This window comes from Neolamprologus brichardi, chromosome 22, assembly GCF_056152115.1.
Source record: "Neolamprologus brichardi isolate AB-2024 chromosome 22, ASM5615211v1, whole genome shotgun sequence".
Lineage (NCBI taxonomy): Eukaryota > Metazoa > Chordata > Actinopteri > Cichliformes > Cichlidae > Neolamprologus > Neolamprologus brichardi.
The window spans coordinates 26,116,787-26,139,687 of record NC_142124.1 but is presented as its reverse complement, the minus strand read 5'-3'; the positions used below and the strand labels follow the sequence as shown (position 1 = coordinate 26,139,687).

Sequence of the window (22,901 nt, the reverse complement as noted above, 5' to 3'; positions counted from 1 at the left end):
TTCATAATATGACAGTGATTATGCTAAGCACTGCATATTCTACTTTTATGTCTTGATGCATGCTCAGTAATCCAGCTTAAATTCAATTCAATTTTATTTATATCACAACAACAGTTGCCTCGAGCCGCTTTATATTGTAAGGTAGACCCTACAATAATAAATACAGAGAAAACCCAACTGTCATATGAACCTATATGATAGGGTGACCATATTTTGATTTAAAAAAAAACATATTTATGTCATGGTCCTGGGTCATTCGACCCAGCGTTTTGTGTTTCATTTTTTGGTATCACCTTGTGTTTTGTGTTAATTCTGATTTTGTATTAGTTCTTAGGGTTGGTTCTGGTGTTTAGTGTTTTATCATCCCTACCTGTGTCTTTCCTCTGGTTTCTGTTCGTGTTCCCGAGTTTGTGTTGTCTGTGTGTTTCCTGTTTTACTTTGAAGGTTTGTGTCTCATTGTGTCCAATTAGGTTCAGCTGTGTTCCCCTCTGGTGTGTCATTCCCTCGTTTCCTTGTGTGTATTTATAGTATGTGCCTGCCTGTGTTCCTCATCAGTTCGTCTGTGTTACTCAGTTTTAATCTGTGTTATCCTGCGTCTTTTGGTCATCTCTATGTCTCTCTGCTCCTTCATCCCCTGCGTACCTCCGTATGTTTTCCCCGCGTGTGACTTTGTGAGTTATGGTTTCATGTTTTGTTATTATTAGTTTCCCCAGTTTAGGTTTATGTTTAGTTCTGCCCTCGCCTTTTGTTATTGAGCACTGTAAATAAACCTCACTCGCATCTCCACTGCTGTCTGCAGTTTGGGTCCTCATTCACTCCACCACACGACTGCTGCCCCAGCCGTGACAATTTAAGTTATGCCTTCTCTGTGCAAAATGTCATATAGGCTTTTACAAGTCAACAAGTGCAAAAAAAGAGGACAGTTGGTCACCCTACCCTATGTGCAAGCACTTTGGCGACAGTGGGAAGGAAAAAACTCAGATTTAACAGGAAGAAACCTCCAGCAGAAGGAAGACAGCATCAAAGACAGGACTGCATCTTATAAACAGTACATTTGCATAATGACAGAAACTTGCACCACTGAAGGAACAATGGGCTGGGAGGTCAGTTCCTTGAACAATCAGTAATGTGATCTGTTTTGTGATTGCTGATATCCAAATGTACATGAATAACAATCTACATTTAGCTGTGTGTAATATTTACAGAGAATAGGAATAGTGGTGTAAGTGGAAAGCCGAGGGACTCATTTAAATGAAATGATGATGATTTCAGAACTGAGGAGGGGGCCTGTACTGATCATGAAAGATGCACCGTGTTATTGTAAGGTTGGGGACCCTCAAGCCAACTTAGACTGAAAAAGACAATTTTGATGAAATGATGAAACACTGAGTTACAAAAAAAAAATTTATAGCAGCTTTCTGGGATTTAGTAAACCAATGTAGTTTATGTTTTGACTGTTTTCTGTATGGCTACAGTTACAGTTTTTTCTGAATGCTTAAACCCTAACTGTGATTCTTATAGCACAATTTCTAAAACTATTAATACAAAACCACTCACTGAGTTTGCAAAACTAAAAGCACAAACACTGCTTTGCACTCAGTTTGCCATTTTGTAACACACACTTTGCAAACCTGTAGCTACAATCCACTGCACAGCACTCTTTTTGCAGAACTGTAAACACAACTCACTGCTTTACACTCAATTTTCAAATGATCAACGCACTCCTAGCAAAACTATACACATTTAAGGCCATTATTTACACTATTTTGCCAACTGTCTGGCACACTGCCACATGTGAAAACTTTTTTAGATAATTAGTTCACTTTGCAATCAGCCCAACCACTATAATACAGGTAATCAACCGTGGAATGACCCTGAGGGAAGCTGGCCAACGGGTCCAGCCTAACTCGAGTCGCTACACTGTAGCAAGCATCATAAGGACATTTTGAAATGAGAATCGGTTAGTACAGTCACTTTGCACTAAGACTTGTAGCACTGCCGTATGCCAATGAGAAACACAACAATACCATAGATGTAAAAATACTGAAATTGTTACTTTACAGAGTTGCTAGACGACCAGATGCTGGGGCAGAGGAAGCCATATAGTCAATATGGCGATTGCAAATAATCCTATACTTGGAAATAAACACTTGTGTTTGTTTTGATGTGTGTAAATAAACACCAGGACTTGAAGTTTGGATCTCTCTATGCTTACGGATCTATGACAAATGTATGAGCTCAAACTGACATAGCCTACCTTGTGCACAGAGAAAGCAAAAGCCAGATGTGTTTTTTATTCATACCATCAGTGTGTAGTTGGTGCATTGTGTGCTTATTAATATGATGGCTTGTGTTAACTGTTGGATACAAAAATACCATTTTTACAAAGGTGTGGAGAGTTAAGCAAGGGTTATTAGCTTTTACAAGAAAACTACAATGTTTTGCTGATTGGGTGAAGAGTTTTCTTATTTGTGTGTAGAGTTTTGCAAAAATAGCCAATAGTTACAAGAAATGTGCTCAAGCCATCAGAAAAAACTGTAAGCATCACAAAGCTTCTCGCCTAATTAAGCATGACACGGAGACCCATTCAGTAGAACACGCCTGTCTACATGCTGGTACACAGTCTTCCAAAACACAGCTGTGACTCTAGATAGCAAACACACCTCCTCCTATCATCTGTCTATACTTTTTACGCTTGCCCGCCCTTCCTATTGCATGTGCATGTTACCATATCTCATGTGCACTCGGTGGCACCGCTCTGCTCCTCTCCATCACGTATTCACCTGTTATAAATATGCCTGCTGAGATAGTACATGGACATTGTCAGGTGTCTCAATACCAAATTAAGATTTCATTCAGTGGCGTCTCACAGGGGACAGTGGCTGTTTACAGAACTGCACAGATTGTTTATACTGTTGCAATGTGACACACAGATCCCCCGTACACGTACACCAGATATGGCGTACGTGTACTCAGACACAGAAGAAGATACGATGACAATCTAGATCATTCTAAGAATGGCACCCAGTACAGACATGACATGATGGTTGTATTAAGAAATAAAGATGCCTCCTGTCTGTGATGCAGCAGATGGAGGAATGTCTGGAGGTCTGGAGCCATTACTGGAAGAAAAATTACTGACAGCTCATTTCCCAAAGGAAACATTGGCCACTATACTGTATACTATTAAACGCTTTTTGTCTTTGAGTAATTATACTGTTTCTGCTCAGTGAGGCTAACCTTAGAACATCGCGAGGAAGTATCCAGGAATGCCTGCTATTCAAAACAGCCATGTAACTGTTTATCCTCTTTACTGTGAGCTAATGGAAAGTTACCTATGTATGCTGCGAAACTTCTTCTCCCCTCCTTGAGCAAACCTGCTTCCTTTCTGCTGGTCCCGGCTGTTTTCATGTTTTGGTACCAGCAGGCTGGTTTGGACCGGTGGTGCAGATAGGCCAGACTGTCCCCAGACTGTCCCTCAGGCTGCTCGGGTCCCTGCAAACAAACCCAGGAAGAGGAGGAATGTACCAGCGCATGCTTTTACTGTAATCAAAGGCCGTTTGGACTGAAACTGTGCAACATGTGAGAACACAAAAAAGAAGTCAATGTTGCAAAGAGTTTTAGTGTACAGGTAATGACATGATGCATTTTTAGAATTCATTATTATTATCATTTGCTTCACTGTTTGCTGCAACATTATTTCTTACTAGTCAATGTGTTATTATCACATTTTTACAATTTCACTAAAGAGTTGCACACAATTTTTTGTTTGGCACATATTTTAGGGAACATTAATTATTAGCAAAGATCTTCAAGTTCATCCTTTTTGCACTTTTGATACATTTGAACTTGGTTATATTGAACAACAATTAAAACAGTTATGATGAGGTTTAAATAATATTTAACATTTTATTCACCATTGCCTTTGTTATCTAGTTACATAACAGCAGGGCTCCATAGATAATGAATGTCAGTTGGTCGATCTACCACTTATCTTTCATATAATATATCAGCACCTTGTGGATAAACTGGTGTACACATATTTATGATCCACAGAGGACGAAACTCTTGGGGTCGGGGCCACCAGCTAATCGTCTTACTTTAGTTCTGAGTGATATGACTTGATGTCTACAATGAATTATCAAGCTATTTGTTCTGTTCCACAGAACCATAAGGTTGTTTTCCAGTAAGTTTTTATCCAGCACCATTATCAGTTCAGATTCTTATCACTTACATTGCAAAGCTGGCAAAGTTGGACTCCATCCATCTATCCTCCCTCCTTACTTCTCTCTTAACCAGTTATCCAGGAGACAAAAAGTTAAACACAGTAGACATGTTGACTGAACATCAGCATGTTAGCATTATCTGAAAGCTAAATTACAGTGCATCTTTATTCAGCCATTATTATCACTTTTGCCACCGGCGTAACTTTGTGCTGAACATTGTCAAGATCTCTGTCTAAATAAATAAATAAATCTGGGTAAATTCCCAGATGATTAAACATGCAACTGTTTGCTGGTAATACCTGAAATGAGTAAAGAAAATCAACAGCCTATTTATGCAAGATAATTCATCATTTTATTGGGGGGGGGGGGGGGGGGGGGGTATATTGGCTGGGTCTGATTGTTGAGGGGGGAGGGGGGGGGGTCATAGCCCCCCTAACCTCCCTGGAAATTACGCCCCTGACTTTTGCAATGCTAAAGCGCTGGAATGAGTTAATGTATAGATATGTTAGAATGAAGCATCATCTAGTGATTTCTGAAACTTGTTTACACTCCCAAAACGACTGTATTTAACTGCTAAGTGCTAATTTGATAAGTGTGTATGCAATAACAAGAGGAAAGAGACCTGGGACCTGAGTCACACAATCATAATTTACCATCAGCCAGCATGTTGGATCAAGCAACAAAAAAACAATAACAAAAAAAAACAAAAAACAGGCTGCATTGAATAAAACAAAACACAGCATGTAGTGTTATGGCAACAGAGTGATTAAGGTTACAATCTCAATCCCCACATCCAGCCCATATCAGTTCCCTAGACAAACAACAAGCGTGCTCCTGTTTTCCTTTGTTTCTTTTCCTCTCCTGGTTCGCTCTTGTGTTAAAGGAATTTGGGAAGAATGCAGAAAAAGCTTCCTGTTTTCATTCCGCACTCTTAGTCAGCTATTAACACTTTGTAGCACACCGGGGGGTCTATGAGTTCTCGGTGACGTCAGAAAATAAGTAGAAATTGAGGCACAGGTACATATTAATACTTAATGGCCTTGTTTGTTTTCCAGTCTTGAGATTCTTCCGCTCCTACACAACCACAGACGTGATGCCGTTTTGTTGCACGCTACACAAGCAAGAAAAACCCCATCACGTTATTGTGTGATTGATTCTGAGCCAGTTTCTCACCTATTGTTACCGTGTCATTGCTTAAACACTTGACCTGTATCTCAGGACGTCCTGCAGATAATACAGAACATAAAGTCACGAGCATCCTCTTTAATAAACAATTTCTGAGCTCATGTCTCTCTCGGGGAGCAGTCTATCTTAACAAAACATCAGTTTATGGCGCAACGAGAGCACAGATTCCCTACCACAGCGAGATAACCACCACACATTGCGCTGTGGACAAAAGAAATCCTGTGTGCAGTAACCACACGCTTCTATTTATTTTGCTCTGGCCCTCATCAGGCTGACTGCAGGCCTGCTTTGTGGTTAATTGTTAAGCACAGTCGCAGCTAGACACATCAAGGGAAGTGAAGGCTGGGACAGGTTTAGGGTCTGCTGTCAGCTGGGTGGGTCTACAAAGAGCTTCACTCCCTGCTTTCAGAAAGGCGCTTTTCTCAAATTCAAAAAGACTAAAGTCAGGTTTCTCTCCCAGTCATTTTTATGTTTTATACCGACTTTTTCAACACTCAGTCTTTTCCGTCGTTAAGGAAACATTTAATTTATGAAAACTATAAGAACAAAATAAGGTTACCTGGACAAATGATAAAACTTTAGATCACTGGAAATGTGACTATATGACTTTTTGTGTCATCCACAAAATATTTGCACCTGCACATCATAGTGGTTGCTGGCAAACTAGAAGGAAGATGAAAATGTGGCTACACCCTTGAGTATTGTTGACACACTAGGTGAAATGAGGGTTTCACTTGTGTGGGCTAGTTGATCTGGTCTGTGGTTCTGCTTTGGTTAATGTTCACACTGCCTTTTTATAGACCAATCAAGAGTTGCAACATGACTTTATACAGACCAGTGAGTAAGTAACTTGGCACCAAAGCATAAAAAATAGGATAAAGGCCCCAAAATGCTCATTAGTACATATGTCGCTTCACTGAAATCCATTGCTTCCTAAATAGCTATCAGGGAGATTTATTAGTTTATCTACTGAATTCACACAGACGCCGCATACCGTGAAGCTGTTGGTCCGTGTCACAAATGAGAAACATCAAACCTTTTCGTGTGAAAAAGCTATTCCCCATAAATAGCATTTTGGCCACCTGTCAGACAAAGCAGCCACACCCTGATAAAACAAAAACCTATCAGTCACTGTACAGTTGCTATGATGGGGCAAACTGTGTATATCATTGTTGTAGCCCTCTGGAAGTTGTCCACTCCTGATTATGGATTTGGGCTGAAATACCTTTGCTAAGTCGTCAGGGCGATATGTCCCCTCTGAGGGGTCTTCAGAACAGAAGTGGAACAAGCATGAAACAGTGGCCTACCTTAAAAGTTATGCTGGCAGTATCAAAAACTGGATTTCTAACTACACCTACTAATGCACTGACTTTTTAAAAAAACAATTTCATGTGCTGCAATGAAACCAGATTAGAACTAGACAGGCACAGACAGTTTGGGAGGCTGTGGCTCCCGAAGTAAACAGGAGGAAGTCAGGGTTCAATGCTAAACTCCAGCAGTCAGCATGTCCTTGAACTAAATAACTGAACCCCAGTGCAACCATGCTGAGAAAAGAAAAAGAGCTGTACAAATGTGTGTGGCTGGGTGAATGAGGCTTGCAGTAAAAAGTCAGAATAAAAAAGTTCTATCTAAGCAGTACAAGTCCATTTATAGTTTGTTATCTAATGGCTGGAAGTGGATCTGGTAAAATATAACCAGTATATAACCAGTATACAGGAAACACCATAACTAGAATGTCAAGTTTCAAACTGTGTGGTAAAAATATTCAGATTGACACCTGAAGTCAGGAGACTGAAAGCAGCTTGTCAAGCTTTTTTCAAGGGTGCTGCAACATAATCCACCTGCGAGCACCTCTGCACCTCACCAATTATCTTCTGCATCTTCTGTTTTTCAACCAAACCAGTTTTGCTATAGTTTTCTCCTCTCCAGAGTTTTCTCTGTCCTTGGGTTGGGGGAAGGACATGCGTTTGGCATGTGGGTCACCCACTCGTCCAGGTGAGAAGGGGGAAGCTGTTAACCAGCTGAAAATCTATGAAATTTGTTTATATTTTCCATTAACACCGAAGATTATAGGACTTAATCATCAGTCTTGTTATATCTGAATTTACTAGAATAAGTAGACAAATGCATTGGGGGAAAAACTCTTGTGGAAGTTCTACACCAGTGGCAATGGCTGTTTTCAGTCCCACTGCCACAGGTACAAAATCAATCTGCTTTTAAAAACATTTATGAAAGAATTAGTCGTTGAAAAGAACTTTCTGAATTCTGTTGTAGTACTGTAACAGGATACAACTGTCACAGACCCGGCTCTGGAGGCCTCGGGGGTCCGTGAGCAGTTTTGACTGTTGTTGTTATTATTATTATCGTTATTATTTGATGTGTGTGTCTTTCTGCACAATGCTGTGTTAGTCTGTGTTCCACTCATTATATGTATAGGCAGGGTGTGGGTGTGGGTGCGTACATGTGTGGCTGGAGGATGGAGAACAGCCACATGCAGGCCTGATGGGTGTGGCCCTGCAGGAGGACTGGCCGCACCTGAAGTTCCCACCAACACCTGTTGGTGATCAGGGCTCGTCGAGGGAGCTACTTAGGAGAGTGTTGGAGCTCCCACCGGCGCGGGATCATTGAGTTGTCTACCCAAGTTAGTGTGTGTTAGTGTACGATGGTGCAGGTCGTGTATGCCCGCCGGGGTTGGTGTTGATGGCTGTTTTTGTGGTTTTCCCCCCAGGTGGAAGAGTGGACCACACAACAGCACGAGCACAGACGTCGGAGGGGAGCACACACACACGGGATTCAAGGGAGCAACGGGGAGTTATTGTGTTTACAGCCTTCACTGTAAATAAAGTGCACTGTTTGCATCGCAGAACCATGCGTTTTGGGTCCACATTCCCCCATATCCCCACGGTCTGCCAGCCAGACTGTGACAACAACAAGACAGTTTAAGATATGTTTTCCCTCCTACATTTTCCACCATCAACTTTACGTGGTACAGTCCAAATCTCTTCTTTCATTCACATCAGCACACAAACTGTGCACTGGGAGCTTCATCAAATGGGTTTAAAGCAGCTCCTTTAGGTGCAATGTGTAGGTGACTCAGTACTTTTGTCTATATGGTGTAACTGGTTAAGTTTGCAGGTCTTTAATCAGCACATTTACTCAGTGCACTCTGTCTGCAGGAGCCCATGACAACATTAGGCCTTAAAAAAACATCCAATCTCTGAAAAGCTTAAACAACTATCTCATCCTTTTGTTTAAGTCTTCAGTCATCTGATTTAGAACAACCAAAGCTCTGCACATCAACTTTATGTGACTAAACTGACATAAACGGTGGGATTATTTTAAGTAAACAGAACAGTGAGTACCTACTTAATGTTCATGGAACTGGTTCATGACCATTTTTCTTCCCAGAGCTGCTAAAAGCAAAATTGATCACGAACCAAACATGAACTTGTGAGGATATTTTCAACATCGCAATGTTTTCATGCTTGTGTAAGAGAGAGAGAGGGAGAGAGAGAGGCCAAACTCTACAGACAACTGGGTTTTAGTTTGAAACGGGTTATTTACAGTTGAAAGTTGATCAGGAAAGACATAAAAATGAAGCGAGATTCTTCATAAAAAATACTTTGATGCAGTTTTATTTTCTCATACAAAATTCAGCACATCATAGCAATATAAATACATCCTTGAATAAATTAGAAAATAAATAAAGTTTTCTATTTCGAATTATTGCTATCATTTTCATATCAGCATGAAACCTAAAGCTGGTCAACTTTTCACCATAAACAGCAGTGAGATATTTGAGGATAAATGCTTTCTGAGTCTCCAAGCGTCCGCCACTTCCTGTGGGTTCAGACCGAGCAGATAGAGTGAATGGCTTTATTGCACAGAAAAGAACAGAGACCAGAGGTGTTAGCGCAATGTTTGCAAGTGCATTGACTTAAGAGTTGTAGTTTCTTGCTTGCTAATTGCAGATAAGTTGGGGGAACATTTGTCACAGGAGAAAAACAATGGCTGCATTTTCTTTTTTTTGGCAAGCTGCACATCATTGAAATCTCCTGGCTTATCTTCAATCAAAAGATTAAATAGGACCTATGCAGTAAATACTTGAGCCAAGACAATAGATCTGCTGTGCTGCTGCTGTCATGCAAACACAATGTGTACCGCATATGTGTGTGCGGAGGAGCTGACAATGGACCTCGTATAAAGCTAATTGTTTCTTAGATAAATCCCAAAGATATGACCTTCATTTCACAGCAGCAATGTGCGCTGAAAGTGAAGAAGCTGCCATTTTCAAGTACTCCCTAATCATTTTAAAAAAGCTATGCCCTAAGCAGGACAGCAGATTCCAGCTCTGATACAGAGGAATATTGAACCAAATCAAAGAACTACACAAAAAACAAATCATTTCAGTGCCATCTGAAAAACTAAACATGGAGCTGATATGACTGTGGAATAACTGTCCCATGTTCTTCTGTAGGCGAGTTGTAGATTTCAAATTGTTCATACAGACATTCACAATCAAATTCCTGGTGAAAAGTTGGTAATTGTAAGCTTTCTTCACGTCACTGTCTTCTAGTCTATGAGCAATGACTTTCCACCTCCACCCAGCAGCTCCGGTTCTTGCTGCAGGACTGTCTTGGGGAGCTGCCAGTCTTTGCTGCACTGTTGATCAAATGCTTGGTCCACTGTTCGTTCTGTCTTCCGTTCTTTCACCTTTCCCTGACACATTTTGAAAGCTGTGTGCTTGGATTGAAGGCAGGAGTTTGTAGTCCTTGCAGGCTGACCAGCTCCTGCTTTTCCTTCAGCGCTCTATCTCCCTGTTCTACTCTTTAATTTGCTGACTCCAGAACAGATGAAACTTCATTAGCCTTTGCTGTGTTAGTCTTGATAATATCTCTGTGGGAAAAACCAAAGAAACCAGGTTAGACATGTTTCATGTATCTCAGAAATGAAGAAACCCAACTTTACAACTTGATCCTTGAATTAAGTCTTCATTTACCTTAAAGACGCCAGTAATTTGTTGCTTTTCATGCTTCCAGATTCAACAAGGGGCTCTGCGACATGAGTCCTGAGATCCTCTGAGCTGTGGAAAGATGGACAATCAACATCAAAACAAGGAAGGAAATTGGAACTTTACAAACTGGGAAGTTATATAGTATTTGAAGCACAGTTAGTTCAGGATTATCCTTGCTCTTCCCTGGGATTTAAAACCAATATATTTCAGATGCCTTAAGAATGCAGGGTGCGGCTTACAAAATACCTCTGTGGATAACATCTAGCAGAGGTGACAAATTCATACTGGTGCTTACATGGCCAAAACAACTCAAAGGACGTCAATCATTCCCTTGCACAAAAGCAGAAATGTAAACTTTCCAAAAATAGCAGCCCTGCTAATAAACCTTTGTGATTTCTTTCAAGGCCTTCAGCAGGTATGCGGGCCTTTCTTATTGCTATGACTGCTACCCTCATATTGCACTGCCACTATCATTTCTCTGTGACTCACCCTCCCCATCGACATATTTTCAGGCTCATCACAAAGATCTGATACAGACTGAAAGGAGACACATAAGCTACTTTGATACAATCTAGGAGGCAAATGAGGGTACGTGAGGGGAAATGCCAGCTTTGCTTCAGGTGTAGGTAGAAGGAGGAAGAAAAGCTAGAAAGGAAGGAGTTTTCACCTTTTATGGCAGAAACCGTGGCAGGTTTTATCGGCTGCACTGAGGCATTCACAACGGTCTGTTGACCGGCGACGGCGAGACAGGGAACTACCCAGGCCGTAAGGAAGGACTTTACTGTAAATGAAAAATGATATCATTTAAGGAAGGCATCTTGGATTAGGTTAAAAAGCAGAACCTGAGTTCTTCCCCTTGGGTTGGGGTAAGGGTTTATGATGCTAACAAATGTAGCTCACTGAAGTATTCTGCAGCCTCACCTTGGTGTGTTCACCCAGATGATATCAAGGTGGCAGAAGTAGATGCATTCTTTATCGTCCCAGTTGTTACAGGAGCAGCGCTTGGTCCTGATATGGTGCGGATGTGGAGCCTGAGCAGGCTGCTCTGATAAGGGGAGTCCACAACCTAGCAAAACACAAATATGTTTTTTTTACTCAGATTTTTTTTAAATCCTCCAACCAAATCTTGCCTTGTGGTTAGTGATTGTCACATGTAAATATAGACAAAACACACTCCAACAAGGTAAAAAATGCAGTGGTGATTGTCATTAGGGCATGTTTGTCATTATTATACATCATGTCAAAGTCAAACAATCCCACATCTTCTCTAGAAGTGCAGTGGTTAGGAAGCGATTACATTTGAGTCAAAGGAGTGGTTGCTTATTAAAGGAAAGTCTGCTGTGGTTGACTGAAAACAGCAAATACAGCACTGTATTTACACTTTCTCTGGTGACGAACTCAAAGTGGGTCAAAGACTCTTTTTCTTATTATAGTCAACTTCATGTCATTTACATATCCCTCAATTCTAGAATAAACTGATAATATAGTGAGTGAAGAGCTGTTGTAAGGGGGAAATAATTCATTTATTGTACTTTGCCATCAGATCTACAAAAGTTGCCATAAATATTTTAAAAGAAAATTGAAGAAACAGTTTCTCACCTTCTTGCAGAGCCACACCGATGATGAACAAAGTCAGTATCTTGCATGTGAAAGAAGCCATCATTCTCATTGAGTGTGAGCAAAGTTGCAGACCCAGATGTGTGTGCACAGGTCCTGTGTTTAGAGGCTGAAGAGCAGCAGCAGGTGCTTTCTGCTCCAAGCCCCAGCCAACATCTACTTATACCCCGTGGCCACTCCTCCACTCGTCTTTCTCACTTAGGCTCCACCTGCACCCCCGCCAACTCTGATCCTAGAAAACATGTTCACATTCCTGCATGGTCCTCCACAGTCGCAACAACAGCAGGAAAAACATTTAAGGAAGTTCTGAGTAATCCACGTTTCCCTTTGTCATTCCTGCTCGGCTGGAGACACAGAGACTGTTTTCCACAGTGTCTGCAGATGCACTGGAATTCAACCAAAAGTGAACATTTGAGCGTTTTACGCGTCAGACTCAGAATAATAATAAATAATAATAATAATAATAATAATAAAAATAATAATAATAATAATAATAATAATAATAATAATAATAATAATGGATTGCATCTATATAGCGCTTTTCGGGACCCCTCAAAGCGCTTTACAATTCCACTATTCATTCACTCTCACATTCACACACTGGTGAAGGCAAGCTACAGTTGTAGCCACAGCTGCCCTGGGGCAGACTGACAGCCAAACGACAGCAGGACAAAGCAGGAGTGAGCTGTACCCTGTACGGTGCACAGGGTGGATTTTTAGTAGTAATATAAGTAGTAGCCTACGTGAGAATTCGGCTGAGATCAAGATAAACAGTTGTTCTGTCTTAATCTCAATTGAGAGTGAGATTAAGACGCGACAAGCAGGTGTGTGTTTCATTCAGACGTTTTGTGTCAACATATATAAGAACAAAGAGTATGAGGATGTGGGGTGTTGGGTGTAGATACAGATGTAGGCAGCGGTTGGTTTGCGTGTGCCGCGGCTGATGTGCGCCTGAAAGGATCACGGAGAGCTGTCAGGAAAGCGAGCACATGGCACACCGTACCGCCGCACAGCATCGATACCTCTGTGCGCAGCAAACGCTGACCCTCGATGCACAGACGCCTGCCACATCAGCTGTCTGCAACCCACGCACACGCCACCGTGCGTACACTGCAGGTCCAGTGATACACACATCTCAAGCTTGACCGCATCCTGGCCGCCCACGCGGTGAAGTGTAAAAGCACGTCATGCAGAGACCCTCGGGTATTTTCCCCTCTTATTACCTATAGAATGGATTCTGTCCTTTATGTTTAGAAAGATGTACCGGCAGTATGTGATCAGACTGGAATGAGACCCTTCAGATAGAGTCGTTCAGTCGAGTGCATGATGCTTTTGCCAGTCAGTACATTAAAAAACAAACAAACAAACAAACAAACAAACAAACAAACAAACAAAAAAAAAAAAAAAAACATGATTGTAACCGCACAGCATTTTGTTAGCTTCATTACCACAAAATCTTATCTTTGCCGTGCAGGAGCCATGTTTGGGAAGAAAGTAGGTTATCATTCAATCCATGTGATTTAATATTGCACCAGTTTGCTAAAACAGTCACCTCTCTGAAGCTTTGCATTCCAAATTAAACTTCCATAATTCTAAATGTTCAGCCATTTCCAGCTGGTCTGGTTTCCTCTATATTCCTCAAAATTTTCCTGAATCTTTTGATATTTTTCATGCTCCACACTCACCCCATCCCTATCCCCACTCAAGTGACTCTTGGTCCACTTATGCTTACCTATCGGAAAACAAGCTACAAATGCCCCTAAATAAGGAGTTAAAAATGATGAGACAAACTTTTTTATGTTGTACAATCCAACAACTACATTAATATAATACCTGAGACAGACTGCCAGGTCTTCATCTATTGCAGAAACACTGCAAACTCCTGTTTGTACCAGGATCTGGACTCAGACACAGGATGCTGAGATCAAAGTTGAGCAGTCTTATAACAAAGTTCAGATTGAAAATGTACCGATAGTGTTTGTGGGGCTTTTTTCCCAGAGAGCTAGTCCAAGTCCAGTTTCCTCCACAGATATCTCCACAGGTAGTTAGCACAACAGAAGAGTAAAGTTAAATCCACACAACGTGCTAACACAAAGAATAAACAACTCACTGGAACTGGAGCAACACTTCCACTGAATGGGTGGAAAAAATCTTTCAGCCCCTGCCATAACTGTGACACAGGTTGCTTGCAGGCGAGTGACTACATGATAATTTCCAGGTTTGCTGACAGGAAGATGAAATCTGGAGGAAGCTCCACCTCTGTAAAGCAGAGACAGGTGTGCATGTGTCGGCACAGCTGGAGGTGTGGGGACAGATGGAGCAGATAGGGGAGGAAAATAAAGAAGGTAAGTCAGCAGTGGAGGAAAAGTGTGTCGAGGACAAACAAATGTTATGTTTCAGGATTATTTCATTTAGTGTGAGCTTTTTATCATTTTTATCATTTTCTCAAAAGCCTAACACAATGGTTATAAAATCAAATAAAATATTAATTTCACTCCAGTGAAGTCAGTACCATAATAAACCCGTGTCCTCGCACAGTGAGCACAGGTGACCGTGAGGATAGACCAAATCAAATTATGTCATAAAAAACACACAAAAACATCCAACCACAAAAAAGAGCAAACAACGCTGAAACCGCAGTGAAGTGATCTGTGCTGCTCCATTGAATGGGACAAGAGAATCAAATCACAAGCTTCATGTTTTTAGGGGGAAAGTGTTTCATTACAGTATCTCACTTGTATGTTGGGTGGTGATTGTGTTTCTTTTGGTACAGAAAACTACAGGGTGGGCCATTTATATGGATACACCATAATAAAATGGGAATGGTTGGTGATATTAAAGTCCTGTTTGTGGCACATTAGTATATGTGAGGGGGCAAACTCCTCAAGATGGGTGGTGACCATGGTGGCCATTTAGAAGTCGGCCATCTTGGATACAACTTTTGTTTTTTCAGTAGGAAGAGGGCCATGTGACACATCAAACTTATTGGTAATGTCACAAGAAAAACAATGGTGTGCTTGGTTTCAACGTAACTTCATTCTTTCATGAGTTATTTAAGTTTCTCTTTGTTCACAACCATTGACATGTCGAAGAGGTTAACACGTGAGGAGCGGATCGAAATTGTGTTGATATCTGATGAACGCAGTAACCGGGTCATTGCAGCAGATTTCAATGCAAGACACCCTACGAGACCACCCATCTCCCATGCTACAGTTAGCAAACTGCTTGCTAAGTTTCGTGAAACTGGTTCAGTGTTGGATTTGCCAAAATGTGGACGCAAGAAAACTGTCACTAATGAAGACACATCAGTGGCTGTCCTAGCTTCATTCAGCAAGAGCCCACAGCGTAGCACTCGCCGCATGTCACTGGAGAGTGGCATTAGTCGAACATCCCTTCGGCGGATATTAGCTACTCACAAATGGCAGCCTTACAAACTCCAGCTACTGCAGCATCTCAACGAGGATGACCCAGATCGGCGCACAGAATTTGCAGAATGGGCAAAACAAAAATGGGAACAGGACCCTCAGTTCACGCAGAAGATTTTGTTCAGTGATGAGGCAAACTTTTATGTAAATGGTGAAGTTAACAAACAAAACCACCGCTATTGGTCTGACACTAACCCACATTGGATGGATCCCTCCAAGACTGTTGGAACAACAAAAGTGATGGTTTGGTGTGGTATATGGGGTACAACGATAGTGGGTCCATTCTTCATCAATGGAAACCTCAAGGCCACTGGATATTTGAAATTGCTACATGATGATGTGTTTCCCTCTTTATGCACTGAAGCTGGCACGTTCCCTGAGTTTTTCCAGCAAGAGGGTGCACCACCACATTATGGGTGCCAGGTCCGAGCATTCCTAGATGAACAGTTTCCTGGAAAGTGGATTGGTCGTCGTGGGCCAGTTGAATGGCCCCCAAGGTCTCCCGATCTGACCCCCTTAGACTTTTATCTTTGGGGTCATCTGAAGGCAATTGTCTATGGTGTGAAGATACGAGATGTTCAGCACCTGAAACTACGGATACTGGATGCCTGTGCTGGCATTTCTCCTGTGGTGTTGCTGTCAGTGTGTGAAGAGTGGGAGAAGAGGGTTGCATTGACAATCCAACACAATGGGCAGCACATTGAACACATTTTATAAGTGGTCAGAAACTTGTAAATAACTCATGAAAGAATAAAGTTACGTTGAAACCAAGCACACCATTGTTTTTCTTGTGACATTACCAATAAGTTTGATGTGTCACATGGCCCTCTTCCTATTGAAAAAACAAAAGTTGTATCCAAGATGGCCGACTTCTAAATGGCCACCATGGTCACCACCCATCTTGTGGAGTTTGCCCCCTCACATATACTAATGTGCCACAAACAGGACTTTAATATCACCAACCATTCCCATGTTATTATGATGTATCCATATAAATAGACCACCCTGTATTTTGCGAAGGTTAATTATGATGCACCTCCATCCTCCACTGCAACTTACAGTTTGCGCCTCCTTTCCTATATGATGCAAACCAAGGACGCAGCGCCGGAGATGATATTAGGTCAGAGTTTCAGGGGTGTGGCTGTTCCACCGTCATTTGTACTTGGCTTCATTACAAAACTCGGACAACAGGAGAGATTTTGTGAAGGTTAGATATCATGTCTCGTGTTTTAAAAATACGCATATGCTGGTTGGTATGTTGTCAGCTGGCATGTAGGCACAAATCCCATTTTTGGTTTGTCCTGAGGGGCATTCAGTGGAAAACTCAAATCAAACACGCAGAGCTGTTACATCTCTTGATTTCATTTTTTTTAGAAACCCTTGTATTATGTTATAAAACATACGTAAAAACTGTGAAAGGAGATGTTTTCCATTCTTCCACTTTAACTTGTTCTAATCAGCTGTGTTACAAAACATTGTTTTCTGAGAAGTATGCGGGCTATGATTTAATCATTTTGGTTATATTTGATACAAGCTAGTTTTCAAATTTATTTATAAGATTTTATTATTTGTTTTTAAGGTGTTGCACGGGTACGTGCCCTCATACCTTTTTGATCTTTTAAGCCAGTGCACTCCTGCAAGATGAGGCCTGCGGACCAAATGCTCCTGGCTGTCCCGAGGTCCAGATTAAAGCACAGAGGAGATCGTGCCTTTGCTGTGACTGCCCCAAAATTGTGGAACAAACTGGTCCTTCACATCAGGACCTCTCCAACATTGGACACTTTTAAAACACGTCTGAAAACCCACTTTTACTCCTTGGCCTTTAATTCAGAATGAGTTTGTACTACTTTTATTTATCTAATTTCTTACTCGAATCTTCTAATTTTCTGATTCCTTTTCTTGATTTTATCATGTTTTATTTCATTTGGTTATCTTAATTGTACAGCACCTTGGTCAACACTTGTTGTTTTAAATGTGCTATATAAATAAATTTGACTTTGACTTTTGACTTTGAATATCAACGAAACATTCAAGAAAGGGCATTCTAAAACACATTTTAGTACGCGAGCGAAGACTTACCAACAAGAATTTGGGTTGTTGACCAGTATAACCCAGTATAATCTGTTTACAGCTTCACCACTTCTGTAAGGATGTCAGGGACGTGATTGCTGACCTTCACAATGGTTACAAACACATCAGCAACCAGTTGGGCGAGAAAATGAGAAATGCTGGTGCAATTATTTGCCAATGGAAGAACGGTCTGAAGCCCCACGCAAGAGCTGATCAATTTAGATGAAACTTAGGAGAATGCAATTGATAAGTTGAGTAAGTTGAGCACTGAGGGAGACAAGAATTCAGACTACGAGCCCAACAATCCTGGCAGTGGGATCATTACACTTTGAGGATGTTTTCCTGATTAGGATCTCATCGACATAAAGATGTAAACCTCTTGGATGAAAACCTCTTTTCCTCAACTATGGCATTGAAAATGTGTGATGTGTCTGTTTTCCAGAAAGGTAGTTACCTGAAGTATTGGCATTACAAATACTGAGGCATACAAATATGCCTCAAAATATAAGAACCTCATACAAAGATCTGAAGTTCTGTATATTCAGGCGACAGTTGAGAAACCTTAAGGACTTGGAGAAAATCCCTGCGGAGATGTTTGCAAACCTGAAGATCATGAAGTATTTGACCAGAGGATTAAATACTTCATTTTGTCACTAAAATCTTATATGGATATTGTATCCTTCATTAGTAAATCAAATAATAATAATTCAGCAGCAGTGTGTTCCATGTAGGAACAGTCGTTAATCAATCTCTAGAAGTTAAAGAGTGTTAGCGGGCGCATCATTTTCATAGGCTGTTTACCATAAATGGAATTGAATGTGGCTGACGTAGAGCAAGCCGTATTGAAAAACAGGAAGAAGTACAGTTGTTTAGGTGATGAAGGCTGGAAAAATATTGCAGATGTTGTGGAATTTAACATCACAGCTCCAACGGAAATCTAGATGAAAGAAGAAGACGCTTACAGAAGCAAGAGGGTAAAAAAACACAGCTGAAGGTTGCAGATTTGCGTGTTGTCACAGTTTAAAAGAAGGGGAAATGCCAAAAGGATGTCACAATGCAAAAATGCCTGGCATGCGACCAACTCTTTGTTACAGTGGAGAAAGAGAAAAAACTCCTTTAGAGCAAAATTGTCCAGTAATTCAGTGGAATGGGTTCAATGTGAAAGTGTCCACTTTCCCTAATTTCCCCTTCGCCACTGTGTCCTTCCTCTGTTGATTTTCCCAGACGTGCCAGTCTCGGGTAAAAAAATGTGCCCTTATCTGTTCAGCACTTCCAACTGCTGCTGAGGAATGTATGTTGTTGTAATGGCAAACAAACAGCGGCGTCATAATTGCAGAATCCTCTGAGTTTTCCTGGGGCTGAGGTTGATCATACGGATTGTGACACAATAGCATGCAAGTCATCACCTTCAGGACGCATTTGTAAAAATGCATACACCGGGGCCATTACACAATTGGAAAATAAGACATCACGACATGGAATATCTGCCACAGCGTGCCGATTTATCTTCTGCATCGGAGAAAAACATCAGGATTTCCTGTAGAAAGCTACAGAACATCATGGTTCATTCATTTTGCCATACTGTATGACAAAATAAATAATGGCCAATTAATTTTCCCAAGAAACCTGGACTACTTTGGAAGCCTCAGTTGTGCCTAATATTGATTGTATTTGTTTACAGGCTTAGTGGGGCAGCTTTCTACAGCAGTCCCAGTTTGTCATGTGGTCCCTTTGGAAAATTCATTGCCCACTCCTGCTATTTAGTGTAGCTGCATTTCCTTTCATGCTCACCCTAAAACAAAAGGTTTGGTTTGATGTGCTTGCTGCTGAGAACTTTTAGAGTCGAGACTTAGAAGAAGCAACTCTACTGAGAAAATGAAACTGGCAGACTGCGAGGCAGCAGCACAGTCTTTGTAGATAAGCGACTGAAGAAAAGACTGGAGTCAGAACAGTGTCTCTGCTATTTATTTTAGCTAAAAAGCTAAAAGCTTCCTTTGGGCTTTGAAGCTTTGCCTTGTACACACACATTATGATATTAGACACTAAATGAAATGGAATAACCCAGAAGATAGTAATTCTCCTTCATCCACTTTGCTCCACTTATACAAATCACAGGGTCACAGTGGACACGTCACAAGTCCAAAAAAAGATTACAGTGAGACAGACAAACTCAGTTCCACACCTGTGCATAGTTTAGGATCACCAGCATGTCTTTGGACTGTGGAAGAAAGCTGGAGGACCAAAAGGAAACAAAGACAGACATATGCTTTGACTATTGTTTCATGGATTTTACATTTGATTTATATTTTGTTAACATAGTTGACAAAAACAACCAGCTCATGGGATTTTCTAAACTTACTAAAAAAGGGTGCCCAGCCAAGGCACGTTGTACTGCGAAAGTCAGTTTGTTTTCCTTTGCCCAGAAGTTTCTGGTATTTGTGTTATTGGCGTTGCTGCAAACATCAGAGCAACACCTTAGTGAAAATATTCTGATAGGTCAAACACAGGTAAATATATCCACCCACTTCAGGGGCTGAATGACCTAACCCCACTGACTGCATGTCTTTGAACTGTGGAGAGAACCCACGCAGGCATGGAGAGATTGTTTAAACTCTACACAAAAAGGCTCACCATTGTTGCCTTTTTGCTTTTCTGAAGTATTTTTCATAGATCTTTATGTATTGGAACATTTTTCCTTTAAGTCACTTTTGAACAGCGGATTCAGTAAACTTATACTATCATACAGAATTTTCTATATTTAGTTTGACTTCTTCACAACGTTATAAAAATAGCTAGTTTATCTAAATGTTTATCCTGAAAGGTATTGCCCTACTAGCTAAGCTTTCATTCCATTACCAAGTTAAGTTTGTATAGTACTACATCTCTGATGTATACATCAGGAATGCGATGCCTCATCAGAGAAAAATGCAGACACCTTATCCTTGATCCTTATTGCTTAAAAAAACAGAAAAGAAGACAGGAAATGGACTTGGCACCTAACTGATTTTAAGTACAGAAATGCGCTGACTCACTCAGACAGGACCCTGATGCGAGTGAGGTGAAGAATGATAGCAGTATCATTACCAGCATGCCAAATACAGACCGAAAGTACACTAACTGTCGGCAGCCTACTTGTTATTAGGCCTCTCCTGTCGCCTCTATTCATCACATGTCGTGAGAGTGCCTGGCACACCTGTCTGCTTCATTAAGGTCAATCATTGAAAAAGAATGAGTCGCACATGGAACCAGGAAGGGAAAAAAAGTTTAGACAATGAGCTACAGTAAATGTAACGGCAAACTATTAGTGAAATAGCAGATAAATAGGTGAAAATGATAAAAACAAAACAAAAAAAAGAGATAAAGACAGAGACAAATAAAAGAAGTAAAACTTTGTTAAATAAACAGCAAAAATAACTGTAAGATTTAAAATAATAATTTATGTTCCGTTATTACAAATAGATGACATGTATATGTATGGTGTATATATAGAAACACAATTTAATACAACATCAAAGGTTAAAATGATAGCTGAATTAAAACTTTAAGTTTAATGTAACATCACAGTTTCTTCTTTATAGCATAACTGGCTAACTTTAACTTTGTTATTTAAAATGTTGTAACGTTTAGTTTTATATAATTAATAATATTGACTTACAGTTTACACAAAATAAAATAAGCTTTTTTTCATTTACTTATTCTGCAATAACATTTTCATTATTTTTTCTGTTTTTGGCTAGATGAACATGCAAAGTTGCTCTGAATGCAGCATGGTTATAGGTCTGGTCTGGCTATTTCAGAAACGGCTGAGATTTCGAGACAACCTTTTCCAGGGTTTACATAGAACAGTTTGGAAATGATAAAACATCTACCAAGCGGCATTTCTTTGGGAAGAGTGACTCAAGGGGTTTGCAATACATTGGGACAATAAACACAAGTTTTTTTTCTTAAAGTTACTTAACTCTTTAAGACCTACCATAGAACCCAAGTCCGCCAGAGCTTATATTATATTTTTACATGCTGTAGAGCCATTTTTGGGAGCATTTCAAGCTGATATACATCAATACAACCATTATAGCCCAATATGTATGCATTAAGTACATAGTAATTACATAAATTTCAAAAAAGTGCAATAAACTACCAAAAAATTGAAAATCGTTTTTTTTTTTTAACATATATTTCTCGTTAGAGAAATTTAAGAGGCTTATCCCTCAAAACTGTAAATACAAAAAAGTTGCACAAAATAGTTTCCCACCACAGGAAATTTATTTTGAGTGTCTTCATAGTTTTATTTTTGAAATACACCAATTTTTATATACTACGGAGCCCCGCAGGGGACATGGGAGAAAAAAAAATTAAGACGGACTTTTGCGAGATCTCGCAAAACTAACTCGGGATCTCGCAAAACTTTTGCGAGATCTTGCAAAAGTTTTAGCCGCATTCTTCCCATTAGCTTGAAGCTAACGGGAGGTTGAGACCTCCCGTTAGCTTCGAGCTATCGGGAGGTCGAGACCTACTACAGCCGGGAGGAACACCGCTTTCCCGGCACATCGTGCCTCGACCTACCGGTCGGCTTCGAGCCAGCGTCCGAAGAATGCGGCTAAAACGTTTGCGAGATCTCGCAAAAGTTTTGCGAGATCCCGAGTTTGTTTTGCAAGATCTCGCAAAAGTTTTGCGAGATCCCGAGTTTGTTTTGCGAGATCTCGCAAAACTTTTGCGAGATCCCGAGTTTGTTTTGCGAGATCCCGAGTTTGTTTTGCGAGATCTCGCAAAACTTTTGCGAGATCCCGAGTTCGTTTTGCGAGATCTCGCAAAAGTCCGTCTTAATTTTTTTTTCTCCCATGTCCCCTGCGGGGCTCCGTAATATACTGCAGGAAAAACGAAAATAAATATTATAGTGCAAATTTGCAAAAAAACAGCATGTGCATCAAAATAAACTATTTCCAGCAGTGCAATTTGAGTCCTAAGCATCCTAGAAACGACACAGAAAGTCATAAAGTCAAAGATAACTTTTAAAAACACCAGTATAGGCTCATAAGTCCCTGATGGTAAAAACTACATTTCCGCAAAATGACCACTTTCGGTTTCAGGCAGGTCATGGCAGACATGCGATAGTTCGCACTGATGGACGTAGGAAGTGTAACAAACAGCTGATCGGGTCGGCAAAGCGTGTTTCTGGAATATTATGTTTTTGTTGCTGCAAGTGCTTTTTATGCAGTTTTTGGAAAGCTATATGTGGAAGGAAACTGTGACCTAGGACAAGCTGATGGCATAAGATGTAAGTACAACTCCTCCGGTTTCATGTGCAAAAAAATTATTGCGCTAGCTTAGGCAGTGCTACCGGGATTTAAAAATAGTTAGCAAAAC

At 40.7% G+C, this 22,901-nt stretch overlaps 1 protein-coding gene across 1 annotated transcript; it reads right to left on the bottom strand.

Annotated features, from left to right (window-relative positions):
• Window positions 1-9,045: 9,045 nt before the first annotated feature.
• Window positions 9,046-12,160, bottom strand: edn2 (endothelin 2). Its single transcript, XM_006795246.3, has 5 exons — window positions 12,025-12,160; window positions 11,347-11,491; window positions 11,093-11,206; window positions 10,411-10,494; window positions 9,046-10,307 (listed from the first exon to the last, which is right to left on the bottom strand). Exons 1-5 carry the CDS (start codon window positions 12,092-12,094, stop codon window positions 10,241-10,243), a joined length of 480 nt encoding a protein of 159 aa, XP_006795309.2. The 5' UTR covers window positions 12,095-12,160; the 3' UTR covers window positions 9,046-10,240.
• Window positions 12,161-22,901: the final 10,741 nt, after the last annotated feature.